Genomic DNA, 12149 nt, shown 5'->3' with positions numbered 1-12149 from the left:
GAATTTATTCCCCCTTTAAAGCTCAATATAAAATTTCAAATTTCACCACTGCTTTTAGAGACAAATGCATACAAATTTAAATCAATGAACAATAATTATGCAGTTCAAAACGGACCTTAACATTAAAGAAAAGTCTCTAGAAAAAGCATAAACCCTACACCATAAAAATCAAGCAATAAGGAAACAAAATTAGACAAAACAGAAAGGCTTTGGTACCTTCAATAATAGAAGACAAAAAATAAGTTTAGTTCATTATCAAACTCATGTAATATAATAAAAGATCTATGAAGGAGTATTGCATTCAATCTGTTAAAAAAATAAAAAAATATTAGTCTGAGAACAGAATCCTTCATTTTTCCCTTTAATTTAAAAAGAACCCCAGAGTTTGCAAAAATCAAGTATGTTCCCAGCAAAATTGTCCCTTGATCTCCATAATTGAGCAGGACAAGCACTCTGTATCATATCTCATTTAAAAATGGCATCATTTTATTATTAGCAGCATATTTCCTTTGCCCTAACAAGCCTACCATTGGAAATAAAAATTCATCCTTAAAATATCCTTGATATTCACAAGGATATCTGCAATACCATCCACTTCTTCCCTGTTTTAAGACTGATTATCAAAACTTAAAGGCAGCTAGTTAAAGAAGGAAACTAGAAAACTTTCATAGGCTCGGAACTCGGCTGGTAAAAGAAGAGTGAAGAGCCAACGTTCTGGGCACACATGAAATGTAGCTATAGAGGCAGTCTCTCAGCACTTGGTTGAGCGAGGAGCTATAGGAAATGGCAGGCCACACAACTCCAGTTCATTGCACAAGTCCAGTACCAGCCAGCAGGACATTTCTCCTTTGCTTTTCTGATTAAAAAAAAAAATGGGGACAGGGGAGATGATGTTTAACTGTGGTGGTAATTCAAAAACACTGTCAAGTTTGTTCAGAAGAATCACAAACCAATCAAGTTACCAATCTAGGTAACTTGGTTTGTCTAGCAAGAGTCTCGTGGATTTCAAACCCTAAACTTTAACTTATAAACTCACTCTTAGCCAGTTGGTGCAGGATGCTGACTGGCAGCAAGAGCAGATGGAAAATATGTTGGAAAACCTTATCATTAACCTTCTAAAAAACTTCTCTATCGAGAAGAAATTCCAATTCTTATCCAAAGACTCACACGCTCAAATACAGAATCCAGTTAAAAACTCTTTTTTTATTTTTTGGATAGTCCCTGGGATTTAGCAAACGGAATTTGACCTGGATCTTATTAATGCCAACTTAGCAACAATATGATTTCACAATAGTTTTTCCTTAGAGAAGAAATTGTGGTTACATGTCTATCTGTTCCAGCCAAGTAGAAATCTGTCTCAAACTTTTCTTCTGGTTGTAGTCTGGGGATGCAAATCTCAGGCTGGAGTTCATTTTCAGTATTCAACAAGTTCTCTAGAAGAGTTCACATTTAGCAATCTAGGAGATGAGAGGGGTGGTAGGTGGAAGAATGCATCTGAAGCTTTAATTCTTCTGTTGTTTCAACTTCTTACAAATTTCCTGCTTAGAATCTGAATGGCAAGACCAATACCAGGATGTTGAGGATATAAGAATATTTTAGGCAGCCCAACTGAACATTTACCTAATCTATAACTGTTCCCATGGTCAGCCACTAAAAATTCTGAAAAATGTTAAGCAGGGATTGAGATGCATAAAAGTAACGTATACCCTAATGAAATACACATGGTCAGCCTTCCTCAGCATTTATTCCAACAGAACTGAGATTTTGTACGCAAATACAATTCAGAGTTAATCTCCAACAGCTCCTCTCCCTTATATGCTGCTCTGAAAACTCACTGGTGCTCATATATGGAATGAGAACAATTACAATATTTTGAAAATTATGAGACTGTGAGTTGGCCAGAAAAATGAGCTAGCAAAGTTTAGAGGACCAATGAAAAGTAACACAGAGAAACAATTAAGTTGTACAAGCAATTAGTATCTTTAATATGCCTCATCAAGGGTTCACAAAATATATCTTAAGATTTTCCTTTCTCAAAAAATATAATCCCTTCACAAAATAGAGTAAGCAGCTATATAGGAAGGGGGCTGCATTAAAAAATATATGTGCTTTTTACACATAAATAAGTTGCTGGAGCTGAAAATGCTTTTATAATATCAGTTAATTTCCCCATAAATTTACTACCTGATTAGTGCACTTCTTAAAATACACCTTTTAGGCAGTCTTATGCATTTAGGTGAAGCTTTCCCCTTGTAAGAGATAAAGAAGCATAAATTTCTCAAAACAATTATTTTCATCTCTGTAACTCAGTTCTGCTTATAGGCTGCTAACGATAATATTCTGGAAACATCTGTAGGAGCTTGGGGGATTTGGCTAGGGAAGAATTTCCATTACCAAGAGGAGACTAGAACTTCCAACTGTTCCCACAGGTGCTACTGCATTGGAACAGCAACACTGTCATTCTGCAGCACACCCCTTCCTCTCTGTTACCTTTCTATTCCATCAGTCGGGCACACTAACTTCAAGGCTGCAAGGAGAAACAGCCCAAAGAGAAATAGGTGGGAACAATAGTGGTGTGTGTCAAGGGCAACTCGGGCAGGTGGTGCCATTGTCTCTGATGATGTTTCCCACTTATCTCTCAGCTAGTAAGGAAGCACACCTGTAACAGGTGTTACAGGAAGCACAACAGGTCACAGAACCTCCAAGTGACAGAAGCACCTGCAGGCATACCCAAAAATAAGGGAAAAAAAAAACCCAAAACCCCACCCCAGTCCTGATTTGGTTTAAAGCGATCATGCAGTCCCATCACACCCACTCTGTCCAAACACCCTTTTCCCAGCTAGCAAAGTGACTCATGATGCATGTGGCTTTTGTCACAGTGATGTATTAGGTAAGCAGGTGTGTATGGCGTTTCAGGGGTGTTCCATCCAAAACACATCTCCATCATCTTCCACTTTTCTTCTCTAAGGTTCTGCCTGTTCATTTAAAGAAAAACAAAAAGCCAATCACTGCATTGCACTGCATTGACAAAATAATCATTGACAAAATAAAACTCACCCTGGCAGTGAGATCTGAAAAGTCACCAAGAGGGATGCTGGAAATCACAGTCCATCACCCCCCGTATGCTTGATAAGAGCAAATCTTGGGTTTTAGGATCAGAGCCCAGATTGAAGTCACACCCACCCAACCTGCCAAATAGGAAAGTGGGCGGAAAGCCACATGTTTCCAGTAATGACTAAGCCTCCTCTCAGATGTGCTGCGGCACTCACAGCTGGGCAATCTGTCTTTGAAATATCAGCAATCCAGTTAATTCTTTTAAAGATTCTTCACAGGACAAACACACCTGGAGTCAGCATGGCCTCCAACCTATCCTGTGACCTGCCTTCCTCCACTCTGTCTGCTTCTAGCCCTGTCAGTATCCACTGCAGATGTGGCTGCTGGGCCTATAAATAGCCTTTTCTGGCCATCTTCTGTCTCTCCCCGCTGTGTAAGCTCAGTGATAGAGGTCAGTGATGCCTTTATATGGCCAGGGGCAGCTCTGGCCATCATACACAGACACTGCAGAGAAGGTAGGAGTGGAGAGCAAAAAGAGAGGCTTCCACCGTTTAGAACAATATACCTGGGCACTGTCATGGCCTTCATATTCTGTGGTTTGTGGGGGTGATTTACTTCCAAGGCAAGACAAATGCCTTAAGCTCTGTACTTATCCCTAGCCCTCGACAAGAATGACGAGAAGGGGGAGAAATCCTGACTTCCTCATAAATATATTTATAAATTTCCAACAAAAAACATTTTTTTCCTTTTATGGGGGCCACAACCAGTGATGCTTATGTGTTGCTCCTGGCTCTGCACTCAGGAATTACTCCTGGCGGAGCTTGGAGGACTAGATGGGATGTCGAGGATTGAACCCAGGCTGCTGGACTATCGCTCTGGCCCTCAACTCACTTCTAAGCAGATGAAGTATGAGTTGTTAACCCAGGAGGCCTTGCATGCTTCCTGAGAGGAATGACACAAACACTGCATCCCAGGCCTACACTCCAGTTTCAGGAATCCTCCCATTCCTCGCACCTGAAAACCATGGGCTGAATGAGTGTGGCGGCCCGGAATAGCTTACTGAAATCAAGTAATGATGTCAAGACCAACTCCCAAACTACAGGCCAACAAGTCACTTAAGAATGAATTAGCGGGGCTAGAGAGATAGTTCAGTAGGTAGGGGGCTTGCCTTGCACCTGGTCAATCCAGGTTCAATCCCAGTATCCCATATGGTCTCCTGGGCCTGCCAGGAGTGATCCCTGAACACAGAGCCAAGAGTACGCTCTGAGCACTGCTGAGTGTGGCCCCCAAACAAAAATAAATAAATTAAATATTAAAAAAATAAACAAAAAGAGGGAAGGAGGCCTGAGAGAAGAGACACAGTGGGGCTTAGTTAGCCTAGGCCTGCTGCCACAGGGTGGCACTGCCCTGACCACAGAGATGGGCACAGAGAGCCAGGGAGGGCGGGAGCTCATGACAGAGCAGAACTATGGGGAGCACTGAGAGCAGAGCCCAAAACTACAGAAGAGAAGGAGCAGCGAGCTGCCCCCAGAGAGAGAGAGAGAGAGAGAGAGAGACAGAGACAGAGAGACAGAGAGAGAGAGACAGAGAGACAGAGAGACAGAGAGAGAGGCCCCGAGGAGCTCCTGACAGAGTACTGGAGAGGGGGTGGTGGGAAGCTCCAACCAAGGAGGGTCTGTCCCTCCAACAGGGGATTCCTTCTGCCCCTCCACCCCCTTCTTGGCTTCCACTCTGGGAAGGCTCAGGGACTCCACAAGCAGTGAGGGACGGGCAGGGCCCACCAACCCACAGGGCCTGAAGTCCAGCACATGACACAGAATTGTCAGGGCCGGGTGATATGAACACAAAGTTCCCAGGCAATAGATCTCCTAAGAAATTTGAAGACAATACCTTCCTTCCTCTTTCAGAGAGTAAAGAAAGCCAGCCTGCAGAGCCTCTAAGAAATTTGCCATTTCTTTTTTTTTTCCCTTGTCAGGCAGCGTGGCGATTACTAAAACAGGCGTGAACTCGGTGGCGCGGGGCAAGGGGGAAAAAGAAAAACTATGTAACAAACAGCGGGACTTAATATCTCTATATTCTTAGCAATGGAGAACTATCAAATGCCTCCTTGGCAATAGGACTGCTTTTCTTTTTTGGGGGAAACCCCAACAACGGTAGTGAGTTGTATGTTGAAACATGGAATGTAATCGAAATAAGGCGTAAACGAAGTGAAACATATCATGTGCAAGGGTTGGGACTGGGGAGGTGGGAGGGGGCGGCAGGTATACTGGGGGGGTTGGTGATGGAAGATGGGCACTGGTGAAGTGAAGGGTGTTTGAGAACTGTATAACCGACATAATCCTGAGAACTATGTAACCCTCCACATGGTGATTCAATAAAATTTAAAAAAAAAAAAATAAATAAAAAAATAAAAAATAAAAATTATACTCTATGTAAAAAAAAAAAAAAAAAAAAAAAAAGAAATTTGCCATTTCTGAGGAATATGAGCGCAAAGAGGGCAGGAACCCAGGACTTCTTACGGGTTTTTGCACGGACAGTGACAGCTACTGAACTGATGACGTATTCTTGGCTCTTACCCCATTCTTCCCCCTCCAGTCTTTAGAGATAAATCTGGGTGATTTATTATCTTTAGATAAAACATTTTATCAAAATTCTATAATTTCCTTCCAAACATTCCAATATTTTAGTTATAAAAATAGCTCCGAGAACCTCTAAACATTGTATGTGTGAGTTTGCCACAAGCCCATGGAACCCACGCGCTACCATCTGTGGACTTAGTGATGTGAAAACAAAGCAAGACTTAACAGCACCCCGAGCTGCAGGTGCTGGTGTATAATTTATGCTGCTTCGAGTCTCCATCTTCCTCCCACAGGTGTTCCAGAAATGGTACAAATCCTGGGAAGCCTCAAAAGACCTATTACTTATAGACATCAAAGTTCCCAGCAATGTACTTTCATTTCAATTCAGTGTTAAAAATAGGTACTTTAGAAATCAGTCTGCATTTGAAATACAGTCACAACCTCAATTACGGAGGTTTTATAGTTCAATTATATGAACTATATAAAGACTGCAAGGAATACAACAACAATATTAGTTGTCTTTGGGTGGGGGGGCTAATAAGTGATTTTTTTTTATTGTCTACTTTATACTTTGTGTATTTTTTCCATTTTCAACAGGAAAAATGGAACCTAGCCAACTTTCATAATCAGAACAGAAACAATGTTTTTTAAATGGGGAACATCAGAATCAAAATTATTTTAAATTATAATTGCTTTCTCAATCGATTAAGAACTATTTCAGGGTGAGACTGATGGCTCACAGGGTGGGAACACATCCCTTGGATGCATGAACTCCGGTTTGAACACTGGAACTACACAGTTCTGAGTGCCATAGGGTGCACCCTCTACCCAAAAACCTTAGAGTGAGAGAGTAGTCCCAACACTCTCTGGGTGTGAACCCTAAGCCAAACCAAAAACTGCTACTTCTTATTTTGAAAGGAAATCCATGTGTTTCAAAATGCTGCAATAATGCACTTCACTTCTAGGTCAAATTATTAGAGAAGTTTGAGTCTTTCATGTTCTCTGAAAGATGACATACTGCAGCATTTTTTCAAGTTTGACTGACCTTTCATTTCTGAAACCCTCCCCCAATAAAGTATTATACACATGTGAAAGATATTAGAAATGTGGCTTTGATTCAACTATTAAACATATATTAGAAATTTTGCACTTCAAAGGAAAATTATCAACTACTTTTGCTACTTTCAATCTTTGATAAATGGCATATATAAACAGAATTATAAATGAAAAATTCCAATATACAGCAATCATGGGAATATAGAAAGAAAAGATAGATTCATTGTTTTTACATTGGACACTCTTAATTATACCTTTGAGGAAACGAAAGCTAAAATTTTAAGAGCCTGTACAGACATTCTTCCTATATTTTGTGTCTCAATACCTAAGATGAATTCCAAAGCAAGTGAAGATTTACATACCTTTGATGGCAACCGTGATTTCAGGCCTAAGAATGAATAGACTGTGTTGCTTTCCTTTGATTCAAAAAAACTCTCATAATCCTAGAACAAAAGGGGAAAAGAAAATAAATAAAAGCAAATAATTATCTTTTCATTTGCTTTTTAAAATTTTCTTTATAGAATCATAAAAATTGTATCCCTGCTCTATCCAGGCCAAGTGTTAACATTGGTCTACTGGAATTAATTAACCTGAGAGTAAAAATAGGTTTGTTTTTTTTTTGCTTTTAAGGTTACACCCGGCTATGCTCAGGGGTTAGTCCTGGCTCTGCACTCAGGAATCACTCCTGGTGGTGCTTTGGGGGACCACATGGGATGCTGGGAATCGAACCTGGTTTGGCTGCATGCAAGGCAAATGCCCTACCCGCTGTGCTACCGCTCCAGCCAAGACTAAAAATAGTTTTAAGTATGATAATAAGTATAGTGTCTGTAATCTAAAACCTGTAATAGGATTAAAATGTAAAATAACAATAGTAACAAAGCTACAAAATGTTTCCCCCCCCTCATGTACCAAATATATTCTAGCACTTAAATTCGGAAGGGACATATACATGATACACGGGTGCACTTGCACACGTGCACATACATACATACACACAGACACAGACACAGACACACAGACATACACACATGCACCGCCCCCCCCCAACAACAACAGTATAGTCTCCCTGTGGCACTGCAAATGCTTTATTCTGCTTTTGAAGTTTTCCACATTCCCTGATACTGAGTCTTCAGAGAGAATAAAAAGATCAGACTGAAGCTAAAGGAAACTATAGCCTCTAATATGCAGCTCTTCCTCAGACACTCCATCTTGCATCTCTTCCTACTCTCACAAGAAAAGTCACCATGATTTTCTGGTTAGTATATTTTGCAACTTTCTTTTTAGAAGTTTTCATCTCATACGACTTAATCTGTAAGCTGAAGTACAGCAGTACTAATACCTGATACAAGTCTCTTCAATACTAATACCTGATACAGTCTCTTCAATAACTATGAATAAAAATTCCTTGCAGACAAGATCAGAGCCATTTTCAGACATCTACTTTGTGCTAGGTTCCTTGCAATCAGTACAATATTCACTCTACATCACAGCCCACCAGGATGCAGTTGGGCTGCCAAGGTTTGACAGTCAATAGGTGGGAGAGCCAAAATTTGCACACATTCCGATTGATAATGAAATGGACGATTTTTATACTCAATGTCTCTAGTCCAAAAAGAAACCAAACCTAGAGCACCCCTATATGAGTCCTGAGCCATTGGCCATCACCAGTACTTTTGACACTTAAGAGTTGTGAGAGCTGCTCACAGAGGGGATCAGGCGTCTCCACAGTCAATCCTGGTGGTGCTGGAGAAGGGTCATACAGTGCTTGGCATCACATCCACCACCTCACGCACACAATGCCTATGTTCTGCCACTTACGCTCTAACACTGGTCCCCAGTTGGAATCTACAATAGTGTTACACTTGGTCAATAAGAGTGAGAACTTATGGTTTTGATGTAGAGTTACACACCTTCACCACCACTGAAGCGCCCAAGACCCTCCACCACTGTGTCCCTGAGTCACTTCTACTTGGCCTTGTCACATTCCCACTCAAGTGTCCTCAACCCACTTTCAGGGGAACCTCAATTTTGTGGTTAAATGCCAAGGGTTTGCCATCACTCAATCCTAATGAAATTCTTATCTCTAACTCTGATCTCTGAGATCTGGCTCCACATAAGTGATCACAGAATTTTATGCACAACATTTATGCAAAAATTTTTATGCACAAAATTTTACACAATTCATGATCTTCCAGCTACCACACAAGATGAGCTTCTTAGGAAAATGGCACTACTAATTACAGGGCTCTACCAAGACAATGGAGGACTCTTATCTTCCCTTGACTACTCAAAACCTCACACAACCTCACACATCAATCTAGCCATTCTACATCTGTCTTTATGCCCTAATGCAATCAGATTTCTACAACAGTACCCCAATTTATCAGTTTTTTGTTCAATGTAATCTACTTCCACCCAATTATTTTCAAGTGAGGACACATGGATCTTAAAAAAAAAAAAAAAACCCTAAAAATTTGGTCATATTACTCTTTATTTAAATTCTTTAGGATTCCCCGTAGTTTACAATACAGATTAGCACTGTAGCACTGTCATTCATCAATTTGTTAGAGCGGGCACCAGTCTCCATTGTGAGACTTGTTACTATTTTTGGCATATCGAATACACCATGGGTAGCTTGCCAGGTTCTGCCGTGCTGGCTGGATACTCTCAGTAGCTTGCCGGGCTCTCCGAGAGGGATGGAGGAATCGAATGCAGGTCAGATGCATGCAAAGCAAAACACCCTACCCGCTGTGCTATCGCTCCAGTCCATGATACAGATTAAAATTGTTAATCTATCCAATAAATAGGAGGTGGCAGAGTCTGGCTCTAACTTAGCCAGGAGATAGGAACTCATCACTTCCACCTGCACCATCCACTGTCTGGTTCATAAGTTTCTGTCTGGGAAATGGAGCAGTATATATACACTCAATTTTAGACAAGATACCTAACAACTTTGAGTTATAGGACCTTATCAACTCTTTTAACCATTTCACATGGTTTCTGGATTCTGTATCAGATACTACCAAAACTCCCTGAAGCTCCCAGTAAAGTTAGTTTCAAGAAGCTGTTAGCTGCGTCCAACTGTAAAGTTCAGCCTAGATATGCCTGTTACTACAGGTAGCTGATTAAAAAGTCAAATCCTCTCTGGTTTCATGGAACAGGGATGGGAAGAGACATTAAGAAGAGAAAAAAAGACTGAGGCCTCGTGACTTAGTAATCAAAACACTAAACCTGTTCCTGAATTTTGTAAAGTCTTTGTCTATTTCTATTTTAACAATCTCTGACAGTGGGAAATGCAGAAATGAAAAAACCAGTAACATAGAGAAAATAATGAGAAACAATGCCTGACTTAGTATCTATAAATATAGTATGACTTCTATTTCAAGTGACTAAAAGACTGGCCTGAAAATATTACATATATGAAATATCAAAAGGGAAACTTTCAATGATATCAGTGTGATTAATTCAGGTTTCAGTGATTGTACTGATAACTTTACCCTTAAAATAATTACATACCATATCCTAAAATGACAAAACTAGGTCAATTCTCACAAATTTTACATATATAGACATATATAACATGACATATATAACAAACACATGTGGCAATAATATGTGAAAGAAGCATTTCATTTATCCACCCTGCTTCGCACACTGTTCTTAAAATATTAGCTACCAACAAAGGTATTTAGAAACATCAGATCTCAGAATGGTTATAATTATTTAAGAAACTGTACTTCTACTATAAATCATGAATATTACTTTTAGTTTATGAATCTTTAATTCAATGCCAAACCATTATAGCTAGAGAGTTTCTTATATGAATATTGAATTATCTTTCCATGGTTTTAAGAAATTGTCACTTAATGATAATTGTGCCTTCCAAATTGCCAAATATAAAACAGTAATTAGCTTTAAAAACATGATAATTTAAAGAAAATCACTCCTAAAACTCAATTATTAAAATAATACCTGACAACCATGTTAGTCGTAACATTTGTCAAGGGGATGAGTGAGTCGTGTTTACTGATTAATGACTTATGTGCATGTTTCAGGTAATTTCACACAGTAATATGTAAATCCTACTTCTACTAATTGGTTTTAAAGAATTGTGTAAAAATTTACTTTTTGATATTCAAAGACTTATAGTGCCTTGATGAATCCCAAAGAGCAGTTACTTTCTTTGTAATATGTAGGAAGTAGGTGAATTATACTTTAAAATCTAGGTATTTTAAGCACCAGTTTTTCATAGTTAATAAATTAGATAGTATGATTAGAAATAATGTAAAAGCAAATAATATCACAAGTACTAAAATGACTTCTCATTAAGGCATATGTTCTTAAATTAGAGCCTTGGGCATATCACAGATCTGTTTTCCCAACAAATTCATTTCGCTTATTAAGCTTAGATTTTAAAACTTGGGACCAAAGTGATAGTACAGAGGGGAGGGTATTTTTGCCTTTCATACAGCAGACCGAGGTTGGATTCCTGGTATCCCATATGGTGCTCTGAACACCACCAGGGGGGATTCCTGAGTGCAGAGCCAGGAGTGACCCCTGAGTATTCCTCAGCGTGGTCCAAAGATGACAACAAAAAGGGGAGGGGGTGCTGGAGAGATAGTCAAGCAGGTGGGGAGCTTGCCTTACATGGGGCCAACCTGAACTTGATCCCCAGTACTCGAGAGGTCCCCTGAGCCTGTCAGGTGTGGTCCCTCCATGCAGAGCCAAGAGTAATCCCTGAGTATTCGAGCATTGTATAACTGAGATTTAAACCTGAAAACTTTGTAACTTTGTAACTTTCCACAATAAAAAATAAAAAAAAATAAAAAAAAAAGAGTAATCCCTGAGCACCATGATATGTGGCCCCAAATTCAAAAGAAAAAAGAAAGGGAAAATAGATTTTAAAACTTACAGTAGGGTTCATAGTATGGCTAAATAGGGTTAAATATGGTTAAAAACATATTATTTTACTAACTGCATAGTTCTTCATAAGTTTGCCTCATTCCTGACAAAGACTGAAGCATGTGAGAATATATCAGCAAACTGCCTGTCTTGGGACAATCAGCCTTCCCTAGCCATAAACACAGCAATGAGTTAACACCACCCTTAGAGAAGGTACACACACAAGGCATTTTAGAATTATTATTTAGGTATCACAGTATATAATATTAGTTAAGTCATTATTTTATAATGGCAGAGTTAATATATCAGTCTCTCTACCAGCAAGTAAAGCATATTTAAAATGCACCATTTTAGCACTATTTTTATTGCAATAAGGACAAAACATGAAAAATTGGTCTTGGGAACCAGGAAGACAATACAGGGGTGAGGTCAACTGACTTGCACATGTTCTTTGATCCTGAGCGTCACTACCAGGTGTAGCCGTCAAGCCCACCCTCTCCCAAACACTGCTGGGTGTCAAAATAGTGGTCTCCAAGCATCAGTGGAGTACCCCGGTGG

The 12149-nt window shown here is 39.7% G+C and overlaps 1 protein-coding gene across 1 annotated transcript in view; it reads right to left on the bottom strand.

Moving 5' to 3' along the window:
• Nucleotides 1-1956: 1956 nt before the first annotated feature.
• The window catches only part of SH3BGRL2 (SH3 domain binding glutamate rich protein like 2), a 59782-nt gene continuing 49589 nt past the window's right edge, over nucleotides 1957-12149 (bottom strand). Inside the window, exons 4-5 of the mRNA XM_055136708.1 lie at nucleotides 7052-7132; nucleotides 1957-2975 (exon numbers count right to left, since the gene is read on the bottom strand). Coding sequence (XP_054992683.1) covers nucleotides 2964-2975; nucleotides 7052-7132 — 93 coding nt within the window. The 3' untranslated portion in view covers nucleotides 1957-2963. The remainder of the gene's footprint in view (nucleotides 2976-7051; nucleotides 7133-12149) is intronic.

The sequence above is a fragment of the Sorex araneus genome, chromosome 4, assembly GCF_027595985.1.
Source record: "Sorex araneus isolate mSorAra2 chromosome 4, mSorAra2.pri, whole genome shotgun sequence".
NCBI lineage: Eukaryota > Metazoa > Chordata > Mammalia > Eulipotyphla > Soricidae > Sorex > Sorex araneus.
The sequence above is the reverse complement of the archived record's forward strand: the minus strand, read 5'-3'. Positions and strand labels throughout refer to the sequence as shown.